Raw genomic sequence first — 22,296 nt, forward strand, 5'->3', positions numbered from 1 at the left:
ATTGTTCAATAGCATAAATAACTATAGATCGGCACTTAATTAAGCTTAATATGGAAATCTGGTTTCTTTTTTCATCTCCCCTACCTTACAATCTATTGACCTGGCACTTATGATTGACAGTCGAAAAAAACATTCAGAGAGGAACTATTTTCCGTATTTTTCTGTATTTAAAAATAATTACAGACTGGAAAATAGATTTCTGTCTGTATTTATCTGTAAAAACTGAAAACTGGGAGCCCTATCATAAATAATATGCTTTATTCAAAGCTCCCGGCCTGGATGACTGCTAATTAAAGGAAGTGTGCCTTGTACCGTACACAATTATAGCAGTGCGATGATTTTTACAAATTAAGCACTCCTTCATTACTCTATTAAACAAAAGATTGTGTATGAATTACGCTTGTCAGTGCCACTAGCCACTTTACCAGGCCATGTCTTTGGTGGTTTTAACCTGCCGCCTATGAAAAAAGTGAATTTTGACTTTTCCATTAATTATCAGATATTGGTCTGATCAATAGAAAGGTAGCTATATATTTAATTCTAGTATTAGGCGAGTTATGGCCTAAAAGAATTATATATGAAATATTTGATGTATTTTCATTTTTTTCCAGTGTGTTATGGTTATTGATGTACAGTAAAATTAGTCTGGGGGTTTATAATTGATTTGTCAACGGACGTTGTATGCATGTTTTCCTTCATTAATGAGTTGCCTTGGTTGTCCCCTCTTTCATGTTTTCATATGGTGCAGGCTTTATAAGACTTAACAGGTATTCTTTACTGTGACTTTGGTAATTTATTTAATATATTTGGATCTTCAAGTGCATATATGTTTCATTCCCTACCCAAGTCAATGAGAGTGATTCACAAATATGTTCCGCGCTCTGCAATATTGCATGTTTGGTTAAACATTTTGTCTATGCACTAATTAACAATATAAATCTTAAATTGTGCAAAACGCGCTGCATATGCATATTAATAGTTTCGATAATATCACAGTAGTTTGCGTGCACGTGAGCTGCATCGGATGCATTGCCTGTTCCCCTACACCAAACCTGACCTGGCGGGTTATATTGAATGAGTGATTTAATAAGGATTTACATGCATGTTTTTTTTTGTCGCAGTTTTATTTTTTTTGTTGCAGTTTTATATAGTGCAAACTCGACCCAAAGGTCATTTTTTTGGTAGACACAGGACATTAACGGCCTGATTCATGAACCGAAATTGCGCTCGCAATAGCTGCGAAAAAGCTATTGCGAGCGCAATAGTCAAAATCGGTATTCATGAAGGAAATAGCGAATTCGCAAACACAGAATAACGAATACGCAAATGTATTCACAGAATCCAGGCAGTAGCCCATTTGCGAATCGGAAATAGCGAGGAACCACGGATACAGCGAAAAATATTGCGAAACCGCAATATAATCGCAATCGCTATTCAAGAAAATTCGCTAATTGCGAAAAACCCGTAAATCGCTATTTGCGAGGCGCATTTTAAGGACAACCCAAAGCAGGTGGTAACCATCAAAGCCTATGAATTTTTTTGGGAAAAACCGTTACCCAATCAGCCTGACCAAACACACTTAAGGAGATGCAGCAGCAGCATTAGGAGTCTCACAATGCCAGGACTCTACATGGTGGTCAGGCAGCGAAGGCTACAGAGAGCAGCACGGAGGAGACGTAGGATCCAGGAGAGGATTTTCCGCCAGCGGGTCACCCTGCTGGGCCAAACCAGAGAGCAAATATACGCAAAGTACCGCCTGAATGGGGCAATGATCATCAAGCTAATTCAGGACCTTGACCCCCTGATGCAGCACCCTTGTGGTGGGGGATGGGTGCCCGTGCAGAGGAGAGGGGTGGGTGGCTGTAAACGTTTCCTTTGCTCCCTGCACATTCCAATGAAAGAAAAACCTCTGCTGTGGAGTCTGCAGCCTCTGACCCTCCCGCAGACGCGGTAGACAGGGAAGGCAGTTACATATCCTCAGCTTTCCATTCATCCACCCACCTGTGCACTAACCCACCGAGCTATCTCGCGTCTCCAGAGACATCCACCCACCTGTGCAGTAACCTACAGAGCTAACCCCCGTCTCCAGAGACATCCACCCCCCCCTGTGCACTAACTTACCGGGCTTTTTACCCCCACCCATATCTGCATCTATGTGCTTGTCTCCCAAAACACCCACTCACCGCCTATTTATTTATTTAATACACTTTTACATAGGGCGAACTTTACCCAAAGGTGTCAGAGCGCTTTCCAAGACAACGAGGTATACCTGTGTTGGAATTTAGATATTAACAAGTTACAGATCCTAGCCAACACATCTTTCCACCCACAAAGTTCAGTAACCGTATCGTGTTCCGAGCGTGTTCCTCGCCCGGAGGCTGTCGCACACATGGGGCCCCAGAGAGAGGCCATGGCCCGTATGAGAGGCCCACATAACGTGTGTCATACTGTCAGACCCTGGTGTACACGTACATATCCCCATCTAAGGTAAGCTGTTATGACACAGGCTTTCTCCTGACACTCGTCATACCAGGATTTCGATGTGCATGCTGATACTTGTAGTTCTGGTGTATGGAGATGCAGATGGCGCATTGCTCCACCTCGGCCTGCTTGTCCCACATCATGCATGTTCTCCTAGAGTCTGCGGGCTGTCCCTCGTGGGATTTGGGTCTCATCAGGTGTACAGAACCACAGGCAGAGCTTCCGTAGTTAAAGGCATGCCATTGCTCTGTGTGTGGCATCACAACCCTGTGCACTGGGGGAGTGTAGCTTCCCAGGTTTTTGCTCACTGAGACTTTCCCCAGTAGCTCTTGCTTCCTTCATATTAGTAATTCCTCTTGCTGTCCTCGTGGCCATGTCACATTTCCTATCCAGTGTATTACAGCGTAAGTACATATGAATGTAATACAAGTGGCACAGCTTTGATTTGTGTACAGTTTCATGTCGAGGGTGCTAGGTCTGTGCATGAAGGGTGATTTTTCTCCGCTTTGGCTCTCCTTTAGAAGATGTATTTCTAGGGAAGTCCTGAAAAAAGAATGCGAGGTGATTGCTTAGAGCTTGCATCGCTTGAAGTGAACTGAAGCCAACATGTCTTGACGCGTCATTAAGATTGTTAGAATCTTCAAATATGTGTTGGCTACAGTTTATTGCTTTAGTAAATTGAATTATTGAACAGCCCGATGCCAGCACCAAAAAAGAACAAGCATTTGCATAGCCAATAGGTCTCGCTTTTGGGACCTTATAAGTATTTAGTTATGCAGCACAATATCCTTGGTGCACCAACATCAACCGTTGCATGGCTAAACACTTATAAGGTCCCAAAGGCGAGACCTATTGGATATGCCAGCTTGGTTTTTCTTCTAACAATTAAACAAGTATGAGTGAGTTGTCTCTGCTAACAGGCAAATCTAATGGAGTTTGCCAACCCAGACCAGTGTAGCAAGACACCCTGTTGAATCAATGTCTTCTATGTTTAGCACGGTATTTTCTAAACTATGTCCAAACCTTGAAAGGGTCCGACGGTTATTGATGGATATTGAAGGTTGTTTATAATATTCTGAGACACTTGGGTCTTGTAACCTCCTCCTCTCTGCTGGTTGGGCTCGCTCCCACTCGTAGACATGTCTGCGCCTTCCTCTTGATGCATGGATGACCGCCTAATCTAGACTCCTGTACTAATGGAAAAAGATGTTAGTCTTTATTAATTCCGCCTCTATCTCAAACCTCTGTTTCTTTTATACCCTATTTGGTTACTGTTATATCAGTAAATGTAATAAACGTAAGCCACTGAGTCACAGCATTTAACTTGACATTTGAGCCTGCCCCCACTACGTGGACAGCCCTGTATGCATTTCTCTTGCTCGTGGTTCATGCCTGTATTATGTAGGGGTCTGGTATATATTGATGCAACACCTATTTTTAGGTCAAGCATTCGAGACCTCTTGCATATACTTTAGTATATACTTATATGTGTTTGTCCTTTGTGGGCTCTGGAGATCAGCCCTAGGACTTGTTTGGTTCCGCTTATGGACTTTTTTCCGGTTCAACTGCCTCTATTTAAATGACTTGATAGAAAATGACCACTAGAGTCAGTAAAATACCAGAATTGCTTTCTGCTGCAGAACTTTCTTTTTTATTTTTTTTCTGGCAGCTGCCTCTATTATAAATTCTTGATAGAAAACGACCAGCAGAGGTCAGTAAAAAAAAAAAACAGAATTACTTTAGCATGCTCTAGATTCCTGTCCGTAGAAATTGTCTTCAACGAGCACCCGTAGATAATAATATTTTTTCAAATCTTGTATTTTCAGTGATATGACCACCGAAGGCCCTGATTTTATATTTAAAACAGAGCTTTCCAGCCGAAAGGCAATATTTCTCTCCATGTGTTCCCATACCTGGCGTGTCACGTAGTTTGGTGCTTACTTTCTCTCCATGTTAAATAACAGTAGATGTTTCAGCACCCAGGCTAATGTGCTGCCTAGCTAAATATATATAATGTCCCAAAGGCGAGACCGATTGCATTGCGAATGCTTGTTTAATTTCTGGTGCATCTTTATGCTGAAACTCAACTTGTACTGAAACGATTATTATAATAAATAGTGTAACACGTTTAGATTGGCTCATGAGATATCAGATAATTTTTTTATTTGATTGACATTGGTGTCCTCTGGGTGTGCCGAACAAGGTTTTAACTCTGAACTTGTTTTTAGTCTGCTGTGCGGTTCAGAGGATGAATTAAAGATGTGGGTTTGGTTTGCTTGAATTTACGTTGATTGTCTATGTAGCTGTTAAATAACGTAATGAAATAATCACATCTTCACTCATTGCTTTCATAGTTCAAAGTGTTAATGTCTATGCACTTTATGTGTTGTCAATTAGATATCCCTATTTATTTTCCATCTTGTTTTTCAGTACCAAGAAGAAATTCAAGAACTTAATGAGGTAGCAAGACATCGCCCTAGGTCTACGCTAGTATTAGGAATCCAACAAGAAAATCGACAGATCCGGGTCCTACAGCAAGAGAATAAAGGTAAGCCAACCGTCGAGTCGCAATTAAGGAATGGCTTCCCATTCATTCCTATGGGTCTAAAGGCCCATAGGAATGAATTTGGTACTCGCAATTTGCGAGTACCAAATAGGTACTCGCAAATGGCGCATGCAATTTCAAGGGTGCCAAAAAGACACCCTGTTGCACCTCTGAAATTCAGATGTTACCACATGTTGCGCACAATCATGCCCCATGGGCATGTGTGTGTGTAACATGAAACTACACTAAAGTGATTTTTTCAAAGTTTTTGCAAAGTACCATCAAGTACCAATTGATGGTAATTTGCGAACCCTAATTGCGAATTCGCAATTTGGAATTGCATCATGCATTGCATTTAGTGAATCACAATTTGCGATTTCCTAAATGCATTTGCAATTTAAGTAATCGCAAATTTTGCGATTACTTAAATTGCGAATTTGCATTTGGGTTGATGCATTCCAAATACAAAAATATCAGTCGCAAAGGGGCAGATTCTGTGAATCTGCCCGTTTGCGATCGGTATTTTCGTTGATGCATGTGTCCCATAGTGTATTTGCTTCTTTCATTCAGATACAAAGCATTGTGAAATGTTTTAATAACAATTTAAGTTCCCCACTGACATAAGAAGTGTGCAAGTTTCATAGATCACGAAAAATATAATTATTTTCTACCACTGGCTTGCTGGAAAACTCGAGCAACACCTAAATTCTGGCAACTAATATTTTGCATTGATGTTTCCACGTATGGCACTTATTCTGTGAAGAGTTTTGTTCTGGGCTTCACGATTTTCATGCCATAAAAATGACAAGCTTTGTTATTTTGTTGGTAAAGAGAAATACCCAACATTAAGACTTCCAAGCAGGCTTTCTTCTTGATAAACCAGAACAGGTGCCCTTTAGAGTTCCCATTGACCATAGCATATTGTCTGTTCACTGGATTTTAATAATTTTGTGTTCCCTTGGGAACCTGTTCCTCAAGTCTTGCTATTTAATGTGTGCTTCAGCTTCAGCTTCAGCTTCTTGCTAAACACATCCTGGTCCAGCTCTGCCACTTTTAAATTATCACTCGTGACTCTGATACTGTGCAGTGCGTAAGTTGGCAATTCCGCATTGCGTAACTAAAACTGAAAATATCGCTGCAGAAACAGCTCATGCCTGTTCAGCCTTGCCTCCTAACATCGGCAGTAGCCCAAAATATCTATTGACCATGTGTATATATATGTGTATATATGTATGTGTATAAATGTATGTGTATGTGGAGGGTGTTCCCCCAGGCCTCAGGCTCAGTATTGTGCTGTGATGGTCTTCGTCAATGAAGGATGATTTGTGTCTAGTCCGGGGTAATTCCGGAGCCGTCCTGATTGGAGCTGGAGGGTACGAGGTCAGCCGAGGTACAGGATTCACTTTGGCTGACCGGATTCACTTCGATTCGCTTTGCTACCAGGTGCGAGACTCGGCTCCTCGGCCCCCATGGCCGGGTTCACTCCCATACCAGATCCAAGCTTGGTTCTTGCTGCATTCTACTTGCTCACACTACAGTCCTGAGATGATCTTTATATAACTAGATCGAAATGCCGTCGACCTCACAAACAGAACTCCCTCATTGCAATTAAATAATTCGGAGTTCTATAGTTTGTTTTCAATGCGATGTAAAGCTTTTAATGTCACCAAGCACTTTCACTTCACGCACTTGCACTTTTTTGTGTGAGCACAAGAACTATTATCGTTGCATTTTTGAATAATGATCCATTTATGCTGTTAATAAATGTGATGTTACTTCCTACCGTGTATCCCTCCATACATTGCTTAGTTAGTCCCGTCGGGACTCCCTTCAAAAGTTTTTCTGTAGATTAATACAGCTCCTAATGATAGTAGCCCAGGCTACAAGAGGACCCGCGAGGCCTCCCCTAGACCATTGTTCCTTTTAAATATGGAGATTGAACATGGCAACCTTCTCACTCCACCGGATGTGGTGGATGTTATTTTATCAGCCAGAAGACACTTCACAAAATCTGTTTATTCCTGTAGATGGGCTAGATTTGTTAAGTGGTGTGGAGAGAGTTCGATTGATCCCTTGAAGGCCCATTTATCTGATCTTCTTAGTTTTTCACTTTCTTTGGCCCAGCATTGTGCTGTCGCAACTGTTCAGGGTTGCTTATCGGCCTTCCTTTGTTTGCCAGACCAGCCTTCATTGTTTGTCTCACATAGGTATGAGGTTCATTAAAGGCCTCACTAATGGATTTACTCCCACTCCCTTTATTATGCCTCATTGGGACTTAAATATGGTTCTTACTTTTCTAATGGGCTCTCCTTTCGACCATCTTCATAGTTATCCATTGAGGCTTCTTTCATTGAAAACTGTTTTTTTAATAGCTATTACCTCTGCCAGGAGGGTAAGTGAGCTCCAGGCTCATAGTTGTAAGCCTCCTTTTACAACCATTGATGCAGATAAGATGGTTCTTAGGACTAGAGCTGCTTTCCTGCCTAAGGTGGTTACACCTTTTCACTGGGGCAGTCTATCACCTTGCCTATCTTCTATTCTCCCTCTCACCCTTCCAAGGAGTAGGAGAGACTTCACCACCTGGACCCTAGAAGGGCGGTCAGCTTCTACCCAGATAGACCCAAGGACTTGAGGCTGGACAGTCAGCTCATTGTTGGTTACGTGGGAAGAATGAAGGGCAAAGCTGTTCATAAGAGAACGCTTTCCAGGTGCATCAAGATATGCTACGCCTTGGCTAAGAAGGAACCACCTGAAGGTATTAGAGCTCATTCTACTAGAGCGAAGTCTTCATTTTCAGCTTTGGCTAGAGGTGTCCCTCTGCTTGACATGTAAGGCGGCAACTTTGGCCTCCCTTTACACTTTTGCAAAGCATTATTGCTTAGGCTCGGAGGTGAGGAGGGATGGCCATTTTGCACATTTTCTGTAGCAGGATTTATTGGTATAAGTGGGTGGACACCCTCCTCCTGGAGAAGGACAGCTTGGGGATTCAATTCAAAAGGGGAGGAATCCACAGGCAGATGTATCCGTCAGAAGAACTAGTTACTTACTTTCGGTAACGCTTTTTCTGGTGCATACAGTATCTGCCTAAGGATTCCTCACTGACCCACCCTCCTCCCTGTTGTCTACCTACGTATACCGAAAAGATTTTTCGGCATGTCATTCTCATATTTCATTCTTGTTTGCATTGTTAGGAATCTTGTCGCTAGGAAATGTCTTGGCTTTAACTCTTCCTGTTCTCTTTCTTCTTTCATTCATATACTGTGTATATTGGTGGATATATTGTATACTGTGTATTTTTGCAAAATGTGGCCGGTTCACCCGTTCTCCTCGAAGGCTTGGAAAAAAATGGGTGGAACTGACGTCAGCACGCCAATGAGGTCTTCTAATGGCTCCGATGACGTTTTACATAGTCAAGAGGGGAGCCGTGCTATTGTGACGTCCTCGTTGACGTGGGAGAGCTATGAAAAAGTTTCAGTTGAATGCTGGCGCAGGGGTAATTCAAAAGGTAAGGAATCCACAGGCAGATACTGTATCCACCAGAAAAAGCGTTACTGAAGGTAAGTAACTTGTTTGTTTAAACCAGTTCCAGAGGATCACCAAGCTCTAGTCTAAATTTATGCATTTGAATTGATCTAAATAAAACTTGATATCGGTTAATATGGTTGTCAGATTATATTGACCCTATAGTTTCCAAATAGACTTGGTGTTAAAGAGGCCTATAGATTCTATAAAACAAAATCCTCTAGCAAGGGTCTGCAATATTAAAAGAAAATGAAGTGGTAAACCTTCTAAAACAAACTTGCCATTAAAAAGGCTCACAGGTTGGCCACTAAACTCATTAAATAAGAAAGATCTTGTACTAGGTTCCACTATGTTAATATAAAATGAAGTTTTAAACCTGCTAAAACACAACTTTCCAAGATAATCACTACAGCATTGATTCCCCAAACCAACGCTGTCTTCGAAATGCCTTTATGAAGACATAGCATATTGGCTGGAGTTCTGGTATCATCACTTTGGGATTTAAGGTTTAAGCAAAGTCATAGTAAAGCGAAAAGTTCAGTTACAATGTCACTTTTTAAATTGAACAAAACACTGAAATTTACCAGTTATAGGTATCTCAAGTAACTGTAACTATAACTCGTGTCCTTCCATGCACAATGATGTCATGTCAGAAGTTGCAGGGATGGTATCAATGATGTCATAGAACATATCCTGAGTGTTGTAATAGGTGAGGTCATAAGCAGCCATGGCAAGGGTGCGTGTTAAGTTACTTTAGGGCTTTAGGTCTGCTTATTAAAGGGAAGGGGAGCAGTTGTGGAAGGCCAGTCAAAACCCCAACATCTGTGTAGTAGGGATACCCGCCAGGGCGGTGGGGGTGGGGGGGATATGGTTGGATTAGTTAGGGAATCTATGTCGTCCTGGATGTGGAGCAATGGCACTCCACAATAGTGACCATACAAAGACTTACTGGAACATGCATCAACAATGCCATTTGCAAAACCTTATTAGCGAAAAATAAGGATTCGCTAATAAGGAATAGCAAAGGCTATGCATGTAGAAATCGCTTAAAAAATAGCGATTTCTAAACATTCCTTAATTGCGACTCGCAAATTGCGAGTCGCAATTAAGGAATACCTGCCCATTCATTCCTATGGGCCTAGAGGCCCATGGGAAATGAATGGGAAGACATTCTCAATTTGCTATTCTCAATTAGAGAATCGCAAATTGAGAATGCAATTTCAAGGGTGCCAGGGTGTCAAAAGGACACCATGTTGCACCCCTGAAATCTGCATATGAGTACGTGTGTGTGTGTGTAAAATGGAACTTTGAAAAATGCACTGAATCGGGACACAGTTCCCATGAGGGGAAATAAAGTCGAAATAGAATTGAAGGGGTTAGGATAGAGGTCTCCTGACCCCATGGGACCGATGGAGAGGTCTGTTAGGGACTCCTCATGGACAAGAAATTGCCTGAAAATGTTTTTTGGGTTGCGCGAGGATCAGTGAATCCACAGTGGAGTTCATTGCAGCTCCCAGTGTGAATCTGTGACAGATCTGCAGATCCAGAATCAGACTACAAAAATACACCCAGTCACAGACTCAGTCACTCACCCACTCACACATCCATACACCCACTCACACATCCATACACCCACTTACACATCCATACACCCACTTACATATCCATACACCCACTCACACATCCATACACCCACTTACAGACTCATAGCTACCAATAGATCCACTCAAAGACCCAGAGATCCACTCACACACCCACAGAGGCACTCGCACAGTCACAGACACACATACAGCCACTTGCATACCCTCTCACACACCTATACAGTAAAACCATTGACAAACCCACTCACACAGCCACTCACACATCCACCCACATCCATACACCCACGCACACACCCATGCAGTCACTCACATACCCTCTCATTCACCCATGCGGTCACCGATAAATCCACTCAGGGATCCAGAGATCCACTCATACACCCACTCAGACTCCCACGGGTACTCACACACCCACTCGCACAGCTGAGGCCAACCTCCGCTACACACGGACAAAGGCCATGCACAGAGTGGTGTTGGCTGCATACGGGGGGTTGCGACTAGGCCCTGCAGCCAATGCCCCACCTTGCATGGCTGAAGACCATTTGCGGCTGCCGTTGGATTAACGTATGGTAATTAAATATGCGAGCCTTGTGTCCAACCCTCCACTGCGCACGGAGCGTGGGGTTGGCTGCATGTGGGTGGGTTGGCAGCAGGGCCTGGCCACAGTCGGCATTTGGATTAACGTATGGTAGTTAAATATTACGTCCCATTAAAAAAAACTTTAAATTCCCTGCTATTTCTAATCTATAACATCTCTGTAGCCTTTTTTTTGCTTTTTTGTTGCCTTGTGCCCTAATATATTGAAGGCACCTCAGCTGCTATGGGTCGCCTTGGGATGCAATCCTAGGGAGCTGCATAGAACATGTCATATCAAGTCATAAGCCCCATGATTCCACAGGTAGTTCTCCGTAGGTAGCAGGGTTTCTACTCGGCCAAGGAATTAGCATGCTCGGAGGTTGCTTGGATTTTTACAGAGGAACTGTTTAATGATTTAATGCTGGCTTAATTTAAGACATTGGTGGATGGGGTTGGGCTCTCCAGGTTTTTGATGCTGGAGTGTGCAGATAGTTGGAGATTACAGAATTAAAGCCACAAATTATGATCTGATGGCATTATGGGAGATGGCAGGAATTTGATGATCTGGCTAAACACAGCACTTTTGAGAATTATTAGGTTACCACTGGAGATACTGAGAGACTAATAGGGGACTGACCTGTGAAGGTGGGCTTAATGAAAATGAACGTAAACTAATGTTGGCTCACTCCTGTACTGTGTCAGAAAGTGCCTGGTTTAAACATATTCCTGCAATGGACGCTGTGCAGTTGTGAAAATATAAACTGCTGCATCCTCAAACTTTCCTCAAGCTAAGTTCCTTCATATGACTCAGGAATGCTCTGGGTTTACATACTATTGGAGCGAAGTCACCTGGGTACTGATGAAAGTGGTAGGGTGTAAAGACCTGCAGAGGGCCATGAGCTTAAACTAAAGCTTTTTCAATGCCAAAGAGAGGTTAAAGCTGACAGTAAATTAGCCAGGAGGGTCATAGTGATGGTGTGGAAATCCCATGTTCATCCCCCTTGCTGAATGAATCAGTGCTGTGGCGAATGGGCCACAGCCGAGTCAAACAAGTGCAGTTCATTAGCACACATTCTTGAATGCCGTTTTACATAATACCAAACTTTACGATAAACCTCTGAGGTCCAGGTGATCCAAGATAAATATAGTCATATGTGTATAATACAGTTCTGTTTGTTGCAGTGCAAGGCAGGCTTGATGGGCAACAGATAGCACTGGTCTCACTTTACGCCCCAAACACTGATCAGGGAGGCTTCTTGGCGCGACTATCCACGAGGATGGCAACCTGGCACACGTCCCTATTGCTATTGGGTGGAGATTATAATTGCACATAAGACATAACGATAGATCGCTCCTCCCCGCCCCCTCTCGGCGCTCCGACTCGTGGTGCCACGAAGGCGCTGCTGGAGTGGGCCGAACAGTGGGACCTCCATGACGTTTGGAGATCACACAACCCTGGGACACGGGTCTACTCCTACTACTCGGGCGCACATGACTTACATGTACGCCTGGACCGATTCATGGTGTCTACTGAACTCTTACCCCTTGCGACCAATGCACTATACATGGGCCGCACACACTCGGACCACAACCCGCACTTCTTATCCATGACCTGGGACCAACCGCACCCCCCATACCCACCTGGCGACTACAACCGACATTGCTACTAGACGCGGCCTTCCGCGACTCCCTCCTTACACGCGCTGCTCAGTACTTTGAAGACAATGCGGGTACGGCGTCCTCCCCCCAGGTAGAATGGGACGCCTTCAAAGTAGTGACTCGGGGACACTGTTTGAGGACACAGGGCCACATGAGACAGCAACTGGAGAGCGAACTGACCAGGCTAGAAACTACTCTGCTCGACAGAGAGGGGGAGGCCATTGAGGGAGGTGCTGACTTGCTGCAGGGGGCACGCGCAGACCACGCAAGCCTACTAGAGAGACTTCGCAACATTAACTATGCAGCACACTCGGCGAGGACACACCATCTAAGTGACAGGCCTGGCAAGCTACTGGTCCGGTTGATTTCACAAGAGACGCGTTCGACCCCAGTGGTAGCAATACACGCAGAGGGGAGGGGCCTATTATACACACAGCGCCAGATCCATGACACGTTCACCTCTCACTATACTGCATTATACCGCTCTCGCTTGCCGCACCCACACCCGGACATTGCTAGCTATCTCGCCCCTCTGCAAATGCCACAACTGACTACTGCACAACAAGACGAACTGGGAGCCCCGCTTACGCCCGATGAGGTCCGAGACGCAATTTTCAATCTGTCTAACGGCAAATCTCCGGGCCCGGATGGGCTCCCAGCCGAATTTTACAAGGCAGGCTCGGATATACTTATCCTGGAGCTTCTGAAAATGTACGCCGCGGTATCGGAGGATGCAGCCTTACCCTCAACGCTAAATGAAGCGACCCTGATCTCCATCCCCAAACCTGATAAGGACTGCACGCAGGTGGGCTCTTACCGCCCCCTGGCGCTGCTAAATACAGACTACAAGATACTGGCCTCTACACTAGCCCGGAGACTGGCCCCCTATGTGCCCCGCCTGGTGCATCAGGACCAGAACGGCTTTGTCCCAACCCGCCACACCTCCCACAATATCCGCCGCCTTTTCCGCGTCCAAGAGTATGCTACCCAACAGTGGCCCAGAGCGGGATGCCTGATCTTGGACCTGGAGAAAGCCTTCGATTCGGTGGAGTGGCCGTACCTGGGGGCGGTTATGGAGAAATTCCAACTAGGTGGAGGCTATGAAGCCATGGTAGGCCTGCTATACGACAAGCCGACAGTCCGGGTCCGCACGGGCGCATTGCTCTCGGACACCATCCGGGTGCGACGAGGCACTAGGCAGGGCTGCCCCCTGTCGCCTCTACTATTCTCCCTGGCCATGGAACCCCTTGCACAATTCTCAGGACACAAGGACCTGCATGGGGGATTCCACTAGCTGATGGCCTGCACGCGGTGTCACTATACGCAGACGACTTACTGCTGTACGTCAGAGATATAACTGACATCCCTGCCTCCCTGACCGACGTCTTTCGGATCTTCGAAGAGATGTCGGGATTACGAGTCAACTGGTCCAAATCGGGGGCCTATTCCTTTGGCCCGGACACGCCCGAATGTGATGTGCGCTTGGGCGGAGGCAGATTGCAATGGTACCCCACTACGTTCCGCTACCTGGGGATACGAATATATCGGAGCCCGACGGATGTCCTGGAGGGGAACCTCCTGCGGGCCGTTGCCTCGGTTCGGGCGCAGATCAGATTCTGGAACACCTTGCCCCTCAACGTGCCGAGCCGAGCCGAGTAGCACTTACCAAAATGATAGTGCTGCCTAGACTACTGTACTATTTCGCCAATATACCCACTTACGTGCCGAATAAGCTATTCCGAGACCTGGAGATCCTGCTGCGTAGCCTCATATGGAACAAGGGCCGACCCCGAGTAGCGCTGACCAAACTCTACATGCCAACTGAGTCAGGAGGTCTGGCGGTTCCCAATATGGAGCTGTACTACCTTTCGGCGCAGATGCAATGGGTGGCAGGGTGGCTCAGCGGCAAACATCTAGAGGACACCGCCTCGGACACTGCTGCCTGGACGCAATCGCAAATCTGCACACTATTTCACCCGATAACCCGGACTCCCTGCCCCTCGCAGCTGCACCTAGCGGTAGCGCGCAGGTGCTTCCTACGCTGTTTGCGACTCACCCGAGCAACGACACCATACGCCCCGATACTACCTATACTGGGCACTCCAGGACAGATGGACGCACTGACCGCGCCTCGCTTAGCTAGCTGGACACAAGCAGGGGTGGACACTTTGGGCGACCTGTAAGCTGACAGCGCGCTACTCACCTTTGCAGACCTGGCAGCTACCACGGAACTCCCAGCTGGTCAGTTCCTGCTCCACGCGGCTCTCATACGCACACTTGCAGCCTCCTGGGGCGATGTAACCGCAGAATTGCCGATGCACAACTTCATGCAATATCTGCATATAATGGGAAATGGCTCACACGTCATCCATTGGCTGGCACAGGCCCTACAAGCACACTCGCAGCCATCTACATTGCCTCTACGGGAGAAATGGGCGGCAGATAGAGGACGGGACTGGACTGATGGGGAATGGGCGATGATTCTGGCCGGACCGACGTATGTCCCACGCAACCCCCGCTTCAAAATCATTCAACTCTACATCTTACACCGCGCTTACCTCACACCCGACAAAATAAATAGGTACTTCACGACCAATGACGCTGCCTGTCCACGCTGCTCTCTGACTGGAGCAGACCTCTTACACATGTTGTGGCATTGTCCGACTATACAAGCATATTGGGACGAAGTTGTTACGCTCCTCACATGCAGCACTGGCGAACAGATAGCGCACACGTGGGAAGCATGCATCTTAGGGTTGTACAAACGTACGAAACTTAACAAAGTGAGGACACGCTTTTGGGATATGGGGCTTATAACAGCCAAACGCCTACTTACCAAACATTGGAAGGCCGCGACCCCTCCCCACACTCAGCATTGGCGCGCCTCCTTTACCAACTGGGCACGAGCGGAGGGCACGGTGCTCCTCCGGGAGAAAACGGCGGGACTCCGTAAATTCCCTATTGCCCAGCTCTGGAACGACTACCTTAAGGCATTCCAGCACACCTGCCGGGAACGGGGGATCACTTGAGACACCAGGCGACCGCTTTAGCGATGCCGATCAACTCAGAGAGCGGACAGGGCCCAGCGCCCCCTTCCCCCGCCCCCCTCACCTCTTCTGACCTCACGACCTGCGCTACCAGATACAGACGCTTGCGATTCACCGCCAGACGCCTCTACGACTCTGCGCACACATTACTGCCCTTGCCTTAGCCTGCCCACGCTGCCTATAGATGCTGACAGAGAGGCCCCCCCCCTTCTTTTCTCTCCCCCCCCAGCAGGGGGACTGCACCAATGCCCCACGACACGCCAGCTTACGCTGCCTATGCGCCTCGGGCAGCGCCTACCAGCCCCTACCCGGAATACAGGCCCCCCCCACTTCCCCTCTTACATTGCAGGAAGCCCTGCCGGGCCCCGCTTTATGCTTATTGCCATATGTGAGAACCCGCGACGATCTCCCCCCCCCCCCTCCTCTCCCCTCTGCCCTCCTGACCCCAGGTTTTTTCCCCGCCATTGTATAGGCGTAGGGAATGGTTTGTTCGCTGGTCAAGTTCCCTGACCAGGCCCCCTTTCCTACTTACAAAGAGTAGAAATATCAAACATACCCTGTCTTCAAGGAAGCCAATGGCTGGTGTAAGTACTACTGGAAGTGGTCTGGGTAATAGGGTCTCTAATTTGCCAATCACTGTATGATCTAGATGCCCCTGATAGGTCACACAATTATAAACAATATGGATGAACTTGTAAACACACTCAATTGTATCAAGCAGAAGAGTTTTGAGTCTTGTTAAAAAATAATCATGAATGATTTATTTACCTCCCACTGGGGTTACAATCTAACATGTTATCACAAATTTTAAAAAGAATTTTTAAAAAACTAATACATAATTATACATAAAATAAGTCAAACATTTTTATCAAAAAAACAGTCGACGCAGCGTTTCGGTGCTTTTTCTCTTTTACACCTTCTTCAGGACTTTACAACATTTTGACTCCAATGTTTCTGTGTTTTATTAAAAAATGGAACATTTTGAAATGGTCCCACAAGAATCTACAGGATGCTCAGGTCTTTCAATCTCCTTGAGCCGAACTCTATATATGAGTATCTCTGTGTTCTATGTGTACGGAGGAGCCACCATCAATCTAGGCAAAGCTTCATATGGTTTTTTGTTACACCACCTTATTGCAATTCTATTTATTGAAAATAGGTTTTTTCGGCCAATAGGTATTGCGCAGCCCCGCTGTCAGGATTTCTTTCGTCAAGGATCCAGATCTCTTGGGATTTGTAAGTGGCCTCCCTGCTCCTCCGTAGCAGCGTCTTCCTGGACAGCGTCTTCCTGGACAGGAAGACGCTGCTACGGAGGAGCAGGGAGGCCACTTACAAATCCCAAGAGATCTGGATCCTTGACGAAAGAAATCCTGACAGCGGGGCTGCGCAATACCTATTGGCCGAAAAAACCTATTTTCAAACCGGCAAAAAATGCAATAAGGTGGTGTAACAAAAAACCATATGAAGCTTTGCCTAGATTGATGGTGGCTCCTCCGTACACATAGAACACAGAGATACTCATATATAGAGTTCGGCTCAAGGAGATTGAAAGACCTGAGCATCCTGTAGATTCTTGTGGGACCATTTCAAAATGTTCCATTTTTTAATAAAACACAGAAACATTGGAGTCAAAATGTTGTAAAGTCCTGAAGAAGGTGTAAAAGAGAAAAAGCACCGAAACGCTGCGTCGACTGTTTTTTTGATAAAAATTTTTGACTTATTTTATGTATAATTATGTATTAGTTTTTTAAAAATTCTTTTTAAAATTTGTGATAACATGTTAGATTGTAACCCCAGTGGGAGGTAAATAAATCATTCATGATTATTTTTTAACAAGACTCAAAACTCTTCTGCTTGATACAATTGAGTGTGTTTACAAGTTCATCCATATTGTTTATAATTGTGTGACCTATCAGGGGCATCTAGATCATACAGTGATTGGCAAATTAGAGACCCTATTACCCAGACCACTTCCAGTAGTACTTACACCAGCCATTGGCTTCCTTGAAGACAGGGTATGTTTGATATTTCTACTGTTTGAACCCCCCTCCCTGTACAAAAGCAGGGGTACCTCCAAACTTTTTTACGGACCTACTTACAAAGAGGACACTAGATGCAACATGACATTACAAGGAAGCGATACCCGATTGACTTCATACTACCCACGAATGTCGGGGACACGATGACACCCACACACTATGAGGGGTGCGACCTAGCATTCAGCCTCGCACGTGTTAGCCAAGAATTCGCTGCGCTGTATATTAGCCACTGACACGACCTTCGCGATTTCTCAGCACTGAACCTGGGAAGGCACACAGACACCCTACTGATGGATACCTGAGTCCTGTTTGGAATGGCTGCAGGCTACCCCTGCCGAGCATACCCGCTTGCTCCTATGTCACAGTGAGCTATACTAACACACATTATGCCATTTCACAGACGGCATTAAGGACACTGACTCGGTGAACCACCTACTGCTGATCCCCCCCCCCCCCCTCCCACCATCGACCAACCATAGCTGTCTCTTTGGTTATTTGTGGGGACTTGGGTGATTATCATCATGGCACTAATGCTGAGTGGATACTGCAATGGTACTTTTGACGAAGAAAAGATAAAATCATAAGATCTGCCACTTACATAGATAGATACCAGATGGCTACAAATGCAGGTTCATGAGACTCGCCGCCGGACCCCCGGGTTGCCGGCTAAATGGCTGTGTTACTTAGTTAAACTTTGCCTGATTGCTATCGACACGGCCGGCCCACACGGCCGTGAATTGTAACCTGTATGATGTCAACCTTATGCAAAATAAAGATCTTTATTTTAAAAAAAAATGTGTATAATACAGTTCTATCCAACAGATTCTTTGACATTTCGTTTCTAGTATTGTAGAAGATCAGAGGAGAGGGAGACCAGCTATCTGAATCGGAAATGGCAAAGATCAGTGGGTAGATTATTGCTCCCAACACCCCCCACTAGAAGTATCATGGCATAATTATATTAAGGGCATGATAGGAATCACACCTGCATAGATGGTTGTCTAATGAGTTTACAAAAGTTAATGGGCTGTAAGTTGATGTAAAATTGTAATTAGGCAAATTCAGACGTAACTGGAGAACTAGAGCACGATATAACTGACTTGCTTCATGTATGTTAGGGACAGTCCAAGAATGTTTCAGTAAAGATAGTTCTAAAAGTGTTGCTGAATGTTCAGAGTCAGACTTTATTCTGTTTCTCAAACCCATCAAGAAGTTAAGCATGCGGTTGTAAATGCTTATTGTAGTAGTCTTTGGGTAACCATCAGAAGGGTCTGCTTGTGAAGAAGTATAAATGGGATGCTAATTCTTGTTTTAACATTACTTTAACAGAATTACGGACATCTCTTGAAGAACATCAGTCTGCTCTTGAACTCATAATGAGCAAGTATAGAGAACAGATGTTCAGGTTGCTTATGGCCAGCAAAAAGGATGACGCAGGGATAATACTGAAGTTAAAAGATCAACATTCCACGGTAAATATTATTACTACTAAGATTCTCAACTATAACAATAAATCACTTCAGGAAATATGCACAAGTAAAACTGCATAGAACAAAGAAGCAAAACCTTTCTTAAGCATTCACCAAACCACAAAAAGTATCAAGTATTTGACAAAACTAAAACTTTCATGTAAATTATTATAAATTTCGAATGCTGTACTCACCCAAGATGTACTAATGGATCAAAGCAACTTAAGAAACCTGGGATTAAAGATTTATAACATTGATCCATTTAAAAAAGAAAGTATTAGGCCTGGCGTTCGGTCTCTGTGCATTTCTTGACACGCCACTTTGTTGAATCCTAAAGATATTTTGCTCTAAAGTATTACACGTTTGTGACCTATTTTAAATACTGTTAACCTCTGTTTTTCAGCATGCTCTCTCACGCTCCGGTCCGCTGCTAACCTGAAAGTCTTGGGGTGATTCATGAAGCGGGGGCTGAGAAAAAAGGGGGTCCCAAAACGTGTTTTCCCCATGCAATTTTTCATAGGTACCGTTAATCGCAGCTACAGCCCGAACGGCTTTACACCAAATTTGGCAAAGTTGTAGTCCTTGGTTCAGACTCGTGCCTTTTGCTTATATGGTGTAAATTTGTTCAGTAGTTCCTGAGAAAATTACAATTAAAAGTAAATATATATCTATGGCCTCGGTGGATGCGCGGATTATAAGCGCACCGTCCCGATCACACGCAGAATGCTGATTGGCTGTCAATTGGTTGTCAACATACGAAACCAGGAAGTGTTGGCAGCCATTTTGTGCCTCGGTAGAAGCGAGGATCTAGAAATTAGTGGAACAAGTGTTTAAAATGTATAAAGGGGGTAGGTAAGAAATATTTGTACCCTCTATACCTGCTCAGGGGGTCCCACAAGGACCCCAAGGGCCCCCCAATTTTTGATTTTTTTTTTTTTTTTTAAATGGAGAAATGTGCGCTGGGTGCATGGATCTTCCGTAATAAAAAAAAAACGAAGCTCGGGCTGCTGTGCTTGTTCAAACATTAGCTACCTGGGAAGGACCAATCCTGTGGTCTAAAATATTGCATTTGAAGCGGGGGCAGAGAAAAAAGGGGGGTCCCAAAACGTGTTTTCCCCATGCAATTTTCCATAGGAAGTGTTTATTGCGGCTACAGCCCGAACGGATGAACAGAATGATACCAAATTTGGCAAAGAGGTAGTCCTCGGTTCAGACTTGTGCCTTTTGCTTAAATGGTGTAAATACGCTCAGTAGTTTCTGAGAAAATTACAAGTAAAAGTACATATATATTTATGGCCTATGTGCATCCGCGTATCTTGCGTGCACACTAAGCGCACCGTCCCGATCACGTGCTGAATGCTAATTGGCTGTCAAGTGGTTGTCAGCATTCAAAACAAGGAAGTGTTGGCAACCATTTTGTGCCTCGGTAGAAGCGAGGGTCTATAAATTAGTGGAACAAGTGTTCAAAATGTATAAAGGGGGCAGGTAAGACATATTTTGACCCTCTAGACCTGGCTCAGGGGGTTCCACAGGGATCCCTAGGGCTCCCCCAATTATTTTTTTGTTGTTGAAAAAACGGAGAAATGTGCGTTGGGTGCATGGATCCGCCGTTATAAAAATATAAATGAAGCGCGGTCTCCTGTGCTTGTTTAAAAATTAGCTACCTGGGAGGGCCAAATCCCGGGGTCTAAAATATTTCATTTGATGGGAGTCCAGAGGGGCCCTGTAGCCCGGGGACCGCCATTCCTCGGTGCTTCAAAATAAATGGGTGAGGGAGCTCAAAGGACCGTCTAAGCCCTGGGGAATTACCACCCTCCGGGACTTTGTATATTTTGAGAGGGGGGTCGCGTGGTCTTCATTCTGGAGCAGTCGAAAGCCTTGGGGAACACCACCCCACAGGAGCGGCTCCTGCTGTGTCTCGGGGAATCTACCCCCCGGGACACTGCTGTTTGCTATGGCAGGGCCGGAGTCGAAGTTGTCGCTGTGTCATAGCAAACTTGAGGGCATAGTAACAAGTGCCATTTCGCAGCAATTAAAAAAAAAAAAAAGCCAAAAATGCGGTGAAAATTATATCGCCCTATTTACTAGGTGACGCTAAGATGCATTAATGCATGCTGGCAGTCGGGTTGCCAAGGGGTCGCCTCGTATCTCCAATGAGATGCAATGTAGGTGTTCTCAGTGGGAAGGTAGGTGTTTCTATGAGAATATAAAAAGGAAGAGGGAGGTATGACAACAGCGTTGTATTTACAAGACGGCCCTTGATTTGAGGACCGATAGCAAAACTCTCGCTAGTTGCGGTTTATATCGGATCCTAACGTGTTCTGAAGTAGACTTTAAACATGTTTAATATGCGATGTGGATTAATCTGTTAAGTGCACAGTCTTATATTAACAAGGTTTTCACTTGCGAACATGAATATTCACTGTATTTCTCGCGATATTGGGGGCATATTTACAAGGACAGCGTTAAAATTATTGTCGCTTTAGCGTTAGCGTGTTGTTAAATTTGTTGTGGTTTCCTGGAAGCGTAAGCGGAGTGGGCTGGACTGACGTATGCCAGTGCTGCGCGAGGCTGTGAACCATGATTCCGGAGCTATGGGCGTGGTTCCGACGTGAGCTATATGAGAAATCAACAGATTCGGGTGTCCGTGTTGTAGTGCTGACGTCACCCGGGTCTTAAACGCAAATGTGTCATTATATCTGTAAAGTACTACAGCATGGCCAACATGGAAGGTACGGGGTATCACTGACCCTATATTCATCCATAGTTGCACACATAAAAGATGGTGGACATGACGTATTGTTGCGAATATGATTGTTTCTTGTACATTCAGTGGAGTGTTGTAGCTATAGTAATACAGGGCTATGAAAGCTTTAGTATGCAGTTTTTGGCACGTGAAGGGCAGCTAATATATATATATATATATATATATATATATATATATATATATATATATATATATATATATACGTACGTATGTGGTCATTCAGGTACACTGTCGAACTTGGTGCTGGAAATCAGTGTTCGAGCCTCTGCGTCGCGTCCACATCCTGTTATTGAAGAGAAATGATGTAATCTACGCCTGCCTGAAAATGTACTGTAAATATGGTGCTCAAGTAAATTGCTGATATAGTTTTAGGTCGACTTCGCGCTATATAAATATGCACACACTCCCTTTTTTCTGTGTAAACACTATTTTCTATTCAAATCTTTTTTTAAAGTGTTGCCCCAAATTCTTATTAATATAAAAAGGCATGATTTACTTTCAGATAAAGTAGAATAGAAGTGCTACTACAAACACTCATCTTTCTTTTTTGTTTTTTTGTACATTTCTTTTCAATTACTCTTTATGAAAAGATT

General features: G+C 44.8%; 1 protein-coding gene across 1 annotated transcript in view; it reads left to right on the forward strand.

Moving 5' to 3' along the window:
* Positions 1-22,296, forward strand: part of FGFR1OP2 (FGFR1 oncogene partner 2) — a 266,925-nt gene that overhangs the window by 109,718 nt on the left and 134,911 nt on the right. The window contains exons 3-4 of the mRNA XM_078674121.1: positions 4,912-5,029; positions 18,797-18,939. Coding sequence (XP_078530247.1) covers positions 4,912-5,029; positions 18,797-18,939 — 261 coding nt within the window. The remainder of the gene's footprint in view (positions 1-4,911; positions 5,030-18,796; positions 18,940-22,296) is intronic.

The sequence above is a fragment of the Lissotriton helveticus genome, chromosome 1_1 (genome assembly GCF_964261635.1).
Source record: "Lissotriton helveticus chromosome 1_1, aLisHel1.1, whole genome shotgun sequence".
NCBI lineage: Eukaryota > Metazoa > Chordata > Amphibia > Caudata > Salamandridae > Lissotriton > Lissotriton helveticus.